The sequence below is a fragment of the Bubalus bubalis genome, chromosome 21, assembly GCF_019923935.1.
Source record: "Bubalus bubalis isolate 160015118507 breed Murrah chromosome 21, NDDB_SH_1, whole genome shotgun sequence".
In the NCBI taxonomy this organism is placed as follows: Eukaryota; Metazoa; Chordata; class Mammalia; order Artiodactyla; family Bovidae; genus Bubalus; species Bubalus bubalis.
Window position 1 is genome coordinate 24,917,633 of NC_059177.1, and position 14,627 is coordinate 24,932,259.

Genomic DNA, 14,627 nt, shown 5'->3' on the forward strand with positions numbered 1-14,627 from the left:
TTTTTATATTTTTTTTTATTTTATTTTTAAACCTGAAGCACTGTATTAGTTTTGCCAAACATCAAAATGAATCCGCCACAGGTATACATGTGTTCCCCATCCTGAACCCTCCTCCCTCCTCCCTCCCCACACCATCCCTCTGGGTGGTCCCAGTGCACCAGCCCCAAGCATCCAGTATCGTGCATTGAACCTGGACTGGCAACTCATTTCATACATGATATTACACATGTTTCAATGCCATTCTCCCAAATCTTCCCACCCTCTCCCTCTCCCATAGAGTCCATAAGACTGTTCTATACATCAGTGTCTCTTTTGCTATCTCGTACACAGGGTTATTGTTACCATCTTTCTAAATTCCATATATATGCATGAGTATACTGTATTGGTGTTTTTCTTTCTGGCTTACTTCACTCTGTATAATAGGCTCCAGTTTCATCCACCTCATTAGAACTGATTTAAATGTGTTCTTTTTAATGGCTGAGTAGTACTCCATTGTGTATATGTACCACAGCTTTCTTATCCATTCGTCTGCTGATGGACATCTAGGTTGCTTCCATGTCCTGGCTATTATAAACAGTGCTGTGATGAACACTGGGGTACACGTGTCTCTTTCCCTTCTGGTTTCCTCAGTGTGTATGCCCAGCAGTGGGATTGCTGGATCATAAGGCAGTTCTATTTTCAGTTTTTTAAGGAATCTCCACACTATTCTCCATAGTGGCTGTACTAGTTTGCATTCCCACCAACAGTGTAAGAGGGCTCTTTTTTCTCCGCACCCTCTCCAGCATTTATTGCTTGTAGACTTTTGGATCGCAGCCATTCTGACTTTGTTTGCTTTTAGAGTTCCGTAGCACATTTTAGCATATTAAAAGCTCTGAATATTCCTGCATTAAAGAATCTTTTAAAAATTTATTTAATTCTAGATTTCCTGCACTTACTAGATATGGAACATTTTTAATTCATGCAACACCTCTTAATATATCTTGAAATATAAAGAATTCTAAGAAATAAAGTTTGGAAATATGACTTTCATGGTTAAAGAGAGTTAAAATACACACACATATACATGTATATGTATACATGTATATGTATGTGTATTTAGCATTCATTATGCATATATAAATATATATTTATGAGAAAATCATGTAAAATTTAACTCTGAAAAATTTTGGAGTAATTGTTAATATTTAAGATGAGAAAATTGGTTTATTGTTATGCTAAAAAGATCCTCTTATCATGTAAAATACATTCTGCAATATTCATAAATGGAATTATAGTGTTTATGATTTGCCTTGAGATCTTTGGGTGGATTTGGGGAAAGTAGGTGAGGGTATAGGTGAAACAAAGTTGGATATGAGTTGATAATGACCAACCCTGATTGATTTGTACACGGTGTTCCTTATACTACCTTCTTTACTGTTTTGCATGTTTCTAATTTTCAGTAACAATAAAAGAAAGAAAGAAAATGATGGGGATAATGAATATTTACATACAGAATAGGGAGGCAACTTTTCCATTCAGCTTTTAGAGTGATGACTGACCATTTTTTGAAGGTTATTTTAAATATGAATGGCATGAGTTAGTGAAGAGTTCATAAAATAACAGAATTTTAATATTTACTCTTTTCAATCTATTTCAATGAGATTTGTATCATATGAAAATAGCAGGATATAACAATCCTACCCTAAGAGGTGTAAAAAAAGACTTAATAAAATCCATAATGCTTTTGATGAACTTTACTCAAATTCACATTGTCAAAATAGACAGTGATATTTCCAGAACACATCTTTAGTTAAGAGCACCTCAGGAGACGTGAAAACTATCATCAAAGTATCTCAGAATTTTTTAGTATGATTTCTTTAAATATAAGTGTGGCTTGTTCCTATATGAATGGCAAAACATACTATTATATATCATGATCCTCAGGTATATTTTTACAAGCCAGGGATGGCCATCCATCATATATTGGTCTTTTGAGCATCTAATAAATATTACTTTGGGTCAGTATTTATTTGTTTCCTTTGTAGTTTTAACTCAGTGAAAATCTCCGTCTGTGAGTAATAGTCTTTCAATGACATTGTTCAGAACAATAATGGCTCAGGAAGTTCTGAAATTATCAACTTCTCTCAAAACACTGACATATCTTAAGAAAATCACCAAATCTTTCTCCCTCTGTAAACATGTGATCCTGCCTTTACTTGTCTATGACATTATTGAAAATGTTGCTAAGATACCAATATAAAGGAAACTAGCATATAAATAGCACTTAAAACAGGTGATGAAATTCTCTGGTATTTTCTCTTATTAGTTAACTTGTGAAGACTAGAAATTAAAACTTTAAATTTGGATCCTCTTTCTAATTCCTCAGAATCTCTGTTAGTCTTATATGAACATATTAACTCTTCCCATTGCTTTTAATTTCTTCTTCCAGTTATGTTCTTTTCTGAAGATTTTAGTGATGAATTTTCTGAGATTTTGTTTGTGTGAAGGCATCTCTGTTTTGTCTTCGTTAAAGAGGATATCTGTACTTGGAATAGAATTTTACTGTATCATCTGAAAGACGGTTAGAAAGGTCTTTCTACTATCTTCTTGAGTCCTTTAATTCTCTTGTTATGATAACTGTCAATGTCTTTGCTAGTTGTTTGTTTGTTTGTTTTTTTAATTGGAATGATTTTTTTCCTCGCCTCTGGTTTCACTACTATGTGCTTATTTAACTTTTCCTTTGTGTTTATCCTAGTGAGGCTCATATGATTTCCTGAATAGATGACTGCTGTCATTTAAAGTTTGTTTGTTTTTTTTTTTTTTAATCTCTGGCAAATATTTCTTCAAATTCTCCATCCCTCATTTTATTTCTCCCCTCTGCTCCTTTTGGAATCAAGAGTGGAGACAAAATTTGAGAAACTGTAATGAAGTTGAATGATTTATAATTGACTTACTATAAAGGTCAGTCACAGGCTGGCAGTGGGAAGACAGAGGGGAAAACTTATTTAGCATGTCTTTATGTATTCATTCATTTGTGATTTATGAATAGGATGTTATTTGGTCTCTAGAGTAGTTTCTCATCTAAGAAGACCAGTAAATTACTTTGCTGAGAAAATATAAAACAGAGGGTCTTTGAACTGCCTATCACCAAGCCCAGTTGAGGGTCAGGAAAATCCTACTGAAAATAAGGGAATTAAGGAAATATGTGCACAGTGAGAGCTGAGATTTGTGTGTTGTAACCCTATTCAGCTCGGAGAGTGCTGTCTGCTTGGCCTTTGCTCTCCAGACAGGAAACCTGGGAGGGAAGTGAGGGACAGTTGTCCTAGGAATCTGATAAGCCTAAAGAGAAGATACTCCAATATTTTTCTTCAGTTCAGTTCAGTTCAGTTCAGTCACTCAGTCGTGTCCGACTCTTTGTGACCCCATGAATCGCAGCACGCCAGGCCTCCCTGTCCAGATCATCTAAACATGAAGTTAAATCGTTCAAAATTCCCACTCTTGATTAGAGCTTTCTGTAAGATTTTTAGTGATCTAAATATGAACAGACAACAGTTCCATGATGTATCTTCAAACACCTCTTAATAAAGGATAGGACGTAAAACAAAGAGAAAACAAAGTGTTTGGGAAAAGAGAGACCTTTCAGAAAAAACAAACTAGAAAAGAGAAAAAAGTACAAGCAATACTTCCAGAGGAAAGGAAGAAAAGACCAAGATATTATTTAAAAGAATAGACAGAAAATAAAAAGACACTTAGAAAAATTTTTTTAAAAAAGCAAAAATACAAAAGAAAATCTGGAAGGTAAAGTTGAGAAAATATCCTAGAAGGTAGAGCAAAAACAGCTCTAAAATGGATGTGAGGATATAGAAACATTATATATAATATGTATATATAAAACATATAAACATGTAGATAGACTCAGTTTCTCAGTTCAGTCGCTCAGTCATGTCTGACTCTTTGCAACCCCATGAATTGCAGCACGCCTATCTAAATATATATATATATATATATATTAAAATACAATAAATTCTACACGTAGATGAGTAGATACATACACACATGCATACATATACTCATAAACTTGAATGACAGTCTAGGAAATCTATTATAAATGGGCATTTCAGAAAAAGAAATGGAGTAAATTATTACTCAGAAAAATATCCCGGGCCCAAAGAGCTATGAGCTTCCAGGATGACAAAGTGCACCAATTGCCCTATAAAAAAGGCTGAAAATAGATTTACACCAATCATCATGTAATTGTGGGACACTTGGAAAAAAAGGACTTCTAGACAGAGAGAGTGAGAAAAGATGTCACAAACAACAGGTCAGAAATCAAAATGGTTTCAGCTTTTAGAGCAGAGCAAGATTTCCAAATTTATGAAAAATCATGATTTCCAATCCAGGATTCTGTTTCCAATTATAGCATCAATCAAATATAAGCTTAGTGTAAAGACCTTTTCAAAAATGAAAGATCTAAAAAAAATACATTTTTATTGATTTCTTTCTCAAAAATCCATTGGAAGATGCAGTCTATTCAAACGAGGAAGTGTGTCAAGAGAAAGGCATGGTGCTTAGGCAACCAGGCTCCCCGACAGACAGAAAGGCAGATCAATATCAAAGTAAGAGAGTAGAGATAGGATTGAGGAATGAATTGTTGTGAGGTCCATAGAAAACTAAGCAAACAAACAAGAAAATTACTAACTTTAGGGAAAGCAAACACAGGGAAATGAAAGCTAATACTCTGAAATAAACCCTACAGAGAAAACTAACAAACAAGGAAATCAGTGTGATGGAGTCTAATTCCCTACCTCTAGCAAGACAGAAATGGAGGAGTTTTTAATCTTTATTTAATATACTTTTCCTCTTTGTACCAATACTTGCAGTAGGTTTGGTTGCTTTATATCCTCTTAGCCAATGCAAAATGATCTGCTCAGACATGTGTTTTTCAGATTAAAATCTATTTGCAGCATTTCATATTTATATTGTATTCTACCACAAGCAGAGTATAATTTAATTCCAATGCACAAAGTAACCATGGTCAATATATTATAGTTTCCCTGCAGTTACCATTACCCCTTTATCTTCCACTTCAATATTTAAATGATTTGGAGCAAATGTTAAAAGACTACCCTGAACCCCTGAGTAAAAGAAACAAATGAAGAACCGTCTGGAGAAAGTAATTGTCTTAAATTTAAGTTGTCTAAATGAAAAAACAGGTCTAAGTATCATGCAAGGTAACACTGAAAAATTCCCTAGCAAGTAATATAAAAGTAATATAAAATGTAAACACAGATCTTCTGTATTAACAAGTAATCAAAACAGGGCCTTACATCTGTTTGAAAAGAGCATGCACCGTGGATTCTGCTTAATGAATTAAATATGCCAACAACTCACTTTCAAAGCGGTTAATGCATAATAGGCAATGACTATTTATGGGATCATATTTATATTTCCTATAAATAGATAATGTTCACTCAGTCCTCCAACTGTAACTGTATTCTGGATTGTAGTAAAAAACCAGGTTGAAGTGTTCTGTAGATTTATGAGAGATGAAATTAGAAAATTTTAATTTTGCCTGGCTATAGGACCTAATAGAAAATGTTGCCTTCTGAATGTTTATGTTAGGTTTGCATGCGTGCATGCTAAGTCGCTTCAGTTGTGTCCAACTCTGTGACTTTATAGACCATAGCCCACCAGGCTCCTCTGTCCATGGGATTCTCCAGGCAAGAATACTGGAGGAGGTTGCCATGCCCTCCTCCAGGGCACCTTCCCGGGGTTGAATCTCTGTCTCTTGTACTGGCAGGCAGGTTCTTTACCACTAGTGCCACCTGGGAAACCCTATGTTAGATTTAGGGAAGATGAAGTAAGAAAATAAAATCCAGAAGAGGAAAATTAGAGTCAATTAATTCCATTGATTATTTTTCCCCTCTTCACTCCCTTACCCCTTTCCTACCCTATTCCTTTTCTTGACTTGAATGAATTTGCTAATAACTCTTTCTTCGAGTATTCAGGATCCATAGACTGAAAAGCTTGCATCTGGGTGTTTCGTTTTATTTTTTTTAATGTTGTAGTGCCACACATTTTTCCTTAAAAAAAAAAAGGCACTAGAGCTTGAATGACCACTGTACTAGTTTAGAAATAGAATATCCAAGGAACAAAGAAGTCTATTCACTACTTTAGCCTCAGAATGGAATCATTGAAAAAAAAGACTGAACTTCCGATTGTTAACCAAATACTTCGGGCACAGTGTGAATAAATTTGAGAGGGAAAATGGAGGCAAAGTTATTTAAAATTCAAGATTTTTTTTTTTTTTTTACTGCACAGACTAAACCCACTGTTGGTAAAGTTTTGCTTAGTTTTGCTCATTTTTAATAAAGAGAAGGTAAATGGCTAGTGGTTTAAGTCAAGTGAGGGAAGTCAGATACCAAAGAGTGAGTGTGTACTGTATGATTGCATTTGTATGGCATGTATGGCAGAAAAAAATCATGACAGTTGTTGCTTCTAGGATTAGGGTGGGGCCAAGGAGGGACATGAGGGAACAATATATGAAAGTGAAAGTGTTAGTAATTCAGCTGTGTTCTACTCTTTGCGACCCCATGGGCTGTAGCCTGCCAGGCTCCTCTGTCCATGGAATTCTGCAGGCAAAATACTGAGGTGGGTTGCCATTCCTTTCTCCAGGGGATCTTCCCAACCCAGAGACTGAATCCAGGTCTCCAGTATTGCAGGCAGATTCTCTACTGTCTGAGCCACCAGGCAAGCTGATAATGTATTTTGGTAGACTTTGGGGTTGCAGGGGTGTATGCATTTGCCAAAATTCAGCAAATGTACACTTAAGACTTTCTTTACATATGTAAAGTTATCAAATATTGAACTATATTTAATTAATTAAAATGAAGTATTTAGAGAGAAGTTCTAATATCTGCAAATTACTATATCTTTTTCTAAACTTTAAACAATGCCATGTGAAATTATCTCATGTAATTATTATTACATAACTTTACTGGAATGTAAAAAAGAAGGATAAAAAGAGTTCTGCCACTTAATATCAATAACACAAGGACCTTGTCAAGTAATTTTAGCCCTCTATACCTCAATCTCTAATGATCACTTGCTTCAAAGGGTTGTTCTGAGGGTTCAGTGAGATGACATACATCAAGGACCTGTGACAATGCCTGGAGCAGAGTATGTACTTGATAAAAAATATTAATGATGATAATAAATAATACAACATTAATAACAGCAAAAACAAACTCTTTAGGATCTCATGCTAGTTCTTAATTGAACTAATAAATCTAATTTCAAAGTCTCTGCTTTTCACCACTTTAAGAAGTGGTATATGCTCATCTATTTGACCTCTTTAATTGGCACAAACCACAAGCTATACATCCCCTATTTTTACTAAGAGTAAATAAAACAATGTAAAATTTTATGCATTTTATGAATAGTAAGTTTGGTGACAATTTTCTTGACTAATCAAAAAATGTGCAAACTTATTAATTATAATTAATATACAATGTCCATCCTATAATGTATAATATATATTTAAAAGAAAAAAAGCTGCTTAACATACCTGGAGTGATATGTGCTAGATTTTTAAAAGACTATGAACTAAATTGTTATGAAGGCCGAAATGTTATTGACATTACTGGGTTTCCTTACATGAATGCTTTTTGGTTTTTTTCTCCTTTATTCTTGAAGAAATTAAGGTCTCAAGAACTCACTCGGCATTATTTTCAATGTTGGAGGGGGAATGAAAATTTCATATCTAGACACTATATATTTTTTCACCTTAATAATACTTCCATTAAAAATTTTTAAGTCAAAGTCTTCTTTATATTAAATCTTTTAATTCATTCTTTGCATAAAATTGGGATGTAGAGTTAAACATTTGGGGAAAGACATTAGCAGTACTCGAGAATTCAACCCCTACAAAATAGTGGATATATTCCATTGTGTATTGTCTCCTCTGTGAAATTGTATTTTTGGTTTACTCAGGAAAGCTGGGCTTCTAGATACAGCTGAGTTAAACACCTCAAAGCTTTTAAACTGCCATGGAAAGCCACAAAGCCTCCAATTATTTGCCTGTCTTAGTATTTCTCTTAGTAAATGTAAAATCACATTAGTGAACACCCTCTTCTGCTGGAGAAAATGGATAGGCCACTCTCCATGCTGGTATAATAAAGACTTCTATCACAAAGAATAAACAACTAAATGAGCAGCAATAAACTTAATTTGCACATTAGATATGCTTTTCCAAGTTCCGACATTTCAGTTGAAAATAATGCTGAAGCAATGAGGCCTATAATTGAACATCCAAAACTTCTCCAGTGGGGAAACAAAAACAAATGTTGCCTGCAAACAAGATCATTTCTAGAGCCTGCTGTTTCTGTGCTTTTTAATAATTTTCCAAATGCCAGATAAAATAATTTTCCCTTTTATGTGACTTTCATATACCTCTTAGTGTATGTCACATTGTAATTTTACTAGTCCTCAAAACGAAGACATTTAAAGTCTCTTTCCTTTCAATTTCCTGTTTGTGCCCATGGAACATGTCCTCAAATTACCCTGGGCATCTTCTGAGGCTCTGGCAAGGCTGGTGCTAATTGCACTTCCAATGTTTGAATGGCAAATTGCTTTATCCTGCTGCATTAGTGAAATAGAAATTTCCAACATACAGTGCAGATAACTTCAGAATCCTCTTAACACAGATAAGCCATATCAGCTAAAAACTAAGCTGAAAAATATCTTACTCTTGTAACTATTATCTTTTTACATGTTATCTAGCAACAACATTTCTTGCATGACTGAGGCTGATAAGTAAATTCAAAGAAAGATGATTGTTTTATCAGTTTTACTGAAATTTCTCATTTGCTCTTTACCACCATATTACCAGAAAGGTCACTGTAAGCTGATCTTGATTTGAGAGACAAAATTATATTTGATGCTGTAATGACAATAAATGAACACTATAGACAGGAAAATACAAACACATACACATATACAGGCATGCACACACACACACACACACACATGCAAGCACAGAGAGAAATATTAAATTGTCATCACAAACAGCCAGATGGCTGCTCTTAATAGTCAAGAAAATGACTGAATCAATGCATACTATTACGTTTCCTTCTCAGATTACATCTTCAACTCTATAGGTTGTAAAATAATAATTTTTGGCAGTAATACCTTCAACATTCCTACATGAAAGGGAATTAGAGATAGCAGTCTCATTAAGAGGAAATGCCAATGATAGACTTATCTTGAAACTATTTTGTATAAGAATCCCACAGTGTATGCATTACAGATCAGCAATAAAGCAAAGTTTCTAAATATGCTTTTATATTTTGTGTTTATGTAGTTTTTTTAAATGTGTTATGTATATGTGTTTATTTTTATTACATTAATGGCTACTATCAATGGCAAAGAAGCAAAAAATCTCCAAATCCCCTTGAAATGGGATGTGGATATTTCATGAAGGCTAAAAATAACAAACACACATTCTTTCCCATCATGGGATATAAATGACTGAAAATAATGATATTCATGCATATTGATATAAGCCCTTTTGCATATGTAAATCATCTGGAATTGTACTGAAAATACAAGAACAGTGAGTTCTGTCCATGAAGTATTTTAGATTTTCATGTAGCTTCCTATTTGTCCCCCCTTGCAGAGTGTGGAGTTCTCTGTGCATTTAAATCATGTAACTACAAACACTAAAATTGGAAAAGTGAAAGCATTTAGAAGTTTATTATATGCCTTTGAAGTGCTCTACTGTGAAGTAGTCTAACAAGTATAAATCCTGAAAAATTGAAAACTTTCAGATTTTAGAGCAGAGAAGTCAGGATAGAAATTATCTCTGAGAACCAAGGGGGATAAGGTGAGATCCTTTCACTCAATCAATAAATATTTAGTGAACACATACAGTTCCCAGGGTTGTTCCCAGGGCTGTGATAACCTTGCCTTCTTCATTTCTTTTCTAGAAGAATGGAAAGATAAGGAGAAAATACATGTGAATAAGTGAATCATATCATTTGTAGGAAGATGAAATATGCTACAGAAGAAGGAAAAGTGGAAAAGATGAAGATGAGCAGGAATGCAGGTTGAGATAATTTTGTTTTAATGTCTCCAGCAAAGGACATTAGAAGTAAGCAAAACTATGTCAGCTTTTTAACTGAGAAATCTTATTTAATTATTTTCTTACTCACAGAGATTAGAGTATCTGGGGATTATGGTATGTTTTATGGAAAATCCCAAAATACCTATCAACTTGTTTCTGTCCTAAGAATCAGGAACCTCCATGGCTATGTTTCACTTCTGAAGTATCCACATGCTATCTTTAGAACTAAGCAGATGTTTCTGAGTTTCTCATATTTATGTGAGTCTTCTCACTTGATTTTTCTTCCATTGATTAGTAATGTACAATCATTGTGGTGCCAAAGGCAAAAGAAAATATTGAGGAAGAAAAACTATCTGTGTTGCTTAATCTATTTATAATTTTTTTTTCAATAGTCTTTAGGGTGAAAGGATCTCATTGTTGTATTTTAGCAGCAAACCGTTGGTCCCGCTTACCCATCACCAGTAGTCCACCAAAACTTTTGAGAAACTACGTTTTCACTACTGATGTGTTCTGCCTTTAATATTTCATGTTTTAATTCCTACTGGATTTCTCCATACCTAGAAAAAGTAACTGCATGTCTTTCCAGCATATATTAATCTTCTATTGTAATGTAGTGAATGAATACCACCCATAGCATCTAAATTGGAAATAAGGTAATCTCTTTTTATTCCCTTGATGGACATGTTATTTCTTCAAACATAAAGCATTCACGCTTTTTAGTACATGAGTATTACCAAAAAGTTGCTGGGGAAATTCCCTATCATTAAATATAATTATAGCACATTCCTTGAAACATTAAGTCCATATCAGTCTTAAAAACCTGATGACAATACAGTATTAAAGAAGTGAAGTTTTTCAAAATATGCCACACTGGTTGGATTTTTACACAAGTTCTATCATTTACATTTCCCCTGAGTGTTTCAGACAATTGTTGGCATAATATAATAGGCTTGAGATAAACTTGGCAGAAATATCTTCTAGGGATAAAAGTGGGTGTTTATTTTCCTTTAGACATTTTAAAGGATAATTGGTGGGTAATAGCTAACTACTTTTTGTTGAACTTATTTATTTCTAATAGAAATAATGATAAAACATCAATTGCTGAATTTAATCATTTGGGCTTAATAAGCTGCTCAGACTCCTCTATCAAGACAGTCATTTTGATCATCCAGGAGGCAATGAAATGATAAAGTGACCTGGCTTCCCCTAAACATACTAGTTTTATGAGCTGAGATTCAGTAAAGTAGCAGAGATGGAGAATAGAAGCGTCTAATCCTAATTATGTCCCCTGGTGATATATGGAGATACATTTGGACTGATACTAGTTTAAAAGTTTCAAGAATAGAGTGTGCACTTTTACCATCTGAAATTGGGTGAACATATCCGTTTACTGTGATGGGAATCTAATAATGATTTACATGTCACCAATATTTTATTTTTTTATCTTTGTAAAAAATTGCTTATTAAGGCGAATGCAAGAAAGTCTACATTTTGCTAGTTATAGTTAAGCACCCAGAGTTATAGAAACAAATGAATCGACTATGTGCTTGGCAGCCTTACATCCAGGTAAAATTTTTACACAAATTGAGAGTTTCTGAAAGAAACCTCACTAACATCATCAAAATATTCATAAATTCCTCTCATGGAGGCATTTGTGGAAATCCGCATATTTTAAGTGGAGGTTTTAGTTTTGTCTTATTACCCACTGGACAGCTTTTGAACTGGCAAGCTATTCACATCTACCATTCTGTTCCACTGGCAAAGTGAGCATGCTATTAATAAATACAAGGGTACTACTCAAATAAGCTGTGAAACCAAATATTGCACATATGCAATATGATGCAGGGTTGGCAGTGATAGAGGTCAGGTATGCAAATGTATCTCCAGTGTTCATCAAGCACAAACAAAGATAGTAAAATACCTTTTATGATGAGGCTTCCAGTGTTCTTTGCAACACCAAACTGATTTGTAGCTATGCAAGTATATAATCCAGCATCCGACCTGGTAACATTATATATTTTGAGGCTGCCGTCCTCCAAGAGAAACACTCTAAAAAGAAAATTTATAATTAATATAAGTAAGGTTCTGTAAAACTGGTAAGCTTTAACCTCTTACTTTCATTTTAAAGCATTTCTAAAACCATGGCTGTATTTGATAATATGAATATATCCCTTTCCTATTATTCTGCTTTTAATTGTGAGTAATCTCTGAATCTGCATATTAGAAAAAATGACAGTTGCTTTTATTCTGACACAGTATTGATGATTATTTATGCTGTCACTTAAATTATCATTGGTGATACCAATGCACATTAAAAATCAAATGAGTACTTGATGCTGCAATGCCCATTTGCTTGATCAAAAACAAATGCAACTATTCACTGTGCATTTTGAAAAGTCAACTCTCTGCTGAAAATTGAAGTTGGTGTTAGAGACATGCAAGCTGATTTTCACACTGTTAACTCTGTGGCTTTATAAACCGGTTTTTACTTAGGACTTTCAGCTACCAAACAATAGGTTCTCAACCATGATGATATTTGCCTGTGCTAGTGAGCTAAAGGAACTATCCACATGGTCCCATAGCTAAAGGCCTCAGGCCCATCTTGTTATGTGGCCTAGTCCATCAAAAGGAGAAAGGAGTAAAATGAATGAAGACTTCAAAAAGTCAGACTGAATTAAATATTCCTAAAATACATGTAATCATATAGTACACAATGGAGGGATAGCTATTGAAGAACTTTCAGCCTTTCATAAAATGGTTCCTATGAAATTTTCTCTGAAACTCAGAAATAGTCAAAAGCAAACATCAGAACATTGTTGTAATCAAGGGAAACCCTAAGATTGGTTTCTTGGCAAAATCATCACCAAGTGTTTTAATAAGGAGACAAAATGAAACAAAAGAACATGTACCCAATTTTGTGTTATAAATTTAATATGATCTTTTAAAAACACAGACTGCTATATTCAAAATGGATAACCAACAAGGAAGGACATACTATGATAACCAACAAGGAAGGACATATTGTATAGTACATGAAACTCTACCCATTGTTATATGCCAGCCTGAATGGGAGGGGAGTTTGTGTCACCTGAAATTACCACAACATTGTTAATTGGCTATGCCCAAATACAAAATAAAAAGTTGAAAGTTTGTAAAAAACAAAACAGAACTGTAAAAGCACTAGCTAGGTAGTCAGTATTGCATAAAAATAAATAGTGAAAATTCATTTGTAATGACAGTGGTTTTAAAGGAAAGAAAGGAATGTGGCACGCATATCACATCTATTAAAAATAGCAAAACCATATTTGTTTCATTGCAAACATATCATTGTTTCTAATATGTTTATTACAGGAAATGTAGCTAATATAATTATTTACCCAATTTGAAACACAGAGAATATTAGCCAACTACAATTTGTACCAAACCAGCTTCTGATGTTGGTTTATATTTAGTGATAGTCCCATATTCTATTGCCAAGTGAGTGAAAGGATCCACTTCTGGGTTTAGAATGTTCCATGACACATAATCAGAAGTTTTTAAGTCATTATCTTGGAGTATTCCCCATTAGCAAACATTTGATATTAAATTTCTGAAATGTCTAGAATTCTTGATCCCAATTTATGTTAGCAGTTGAATCATACTGTTAATGAACAGTAACAAAGATATTCCAGTATGTAGCAAGGGTCTGGCCCCAAACAATTCCTTATCTGATTCAATTAGAAGAAATCGATGTGAGATACATGTGGGTGCATCATTTACCTCTAGAATTTAGGAAAAACTAAGAATTTTAAGCAACATAGAAACATTAAATTTTTGCCAAAATAATTTTAAATGTTAAAAATATATACCTGCTGATAGCTAAAGGCCAACAACTTCCCAACTAGTAATGTCAATGCTTGTATGTTGTATAATGTTTCACTTAACTTGCAGAAAAGGAAAAGTCATATAAACTGTGGTTTATTATTACCTGAGTATACCATTTTTTTAACTCATTGTGTATGTTCAGTAGTTTGTTAAATTGAACTGAAATTGTCATCATTGAAACAGATTATTTATTTAGAAATCTTAGAAAATCAATAGACATTTCTCAAGCTTGGGATAATAAGAAGGCATACTAAGACTAGGAAAAGTTAAAATCTGTCCAAATCTAAGCAGCTAATAAATGTCAAAGAGTGAATTGAACATTGCAACTGAGTGCTCATGCTCTTTCAAAAATCATTGCTTTGCCTCACTTGCAGTAAATAATTGTGCATGTTGAATATGACATTCAAGAAATATCTGTTGAGCCATCATTAGATGCCCTTAAGATAATCTTAGGTGTTTATGCCTCAAAATGTGGTCTCATCCCAGACCTACTGAATCAAACTTTACATATTAACATGATTTTCAGTAATTTATAAGCACAATAACGTTTGAGAACATTGTTCAAGTCATTATAAGTAAGATTTCAGTCTGTGTTATTGACTATGCCAAAGCCTTTGACTGTGTGGATCTCAATAAACACTGGAGAATTCTGAAAGAGATG

The 14,627-nt window shown here is 33.9% G+C and overlaps 1 protein-coding gene across 1 annotated transcript in view; it reads right to left on the reverse strand.

The window, feature by feature from the left end:
• Nucleotides 1–14,627, reverse strand: part of CNTN6 (contactin 6) — a 262,943-nt gene that overhangs the window by 44,697 nt on the left and 203,619 nt on the right. Inside the window, exon 11 of the mRNA XM_025272271.3 lies at nt 12,024–12,151. Within this exon, the coding sequence (XP_025128056.3) occupies nt 12,024–12,151 (128 nt within the window). The remainder of the gene's footprint in view (nt 1–12,023; nt 12,152–14,627) is intronic.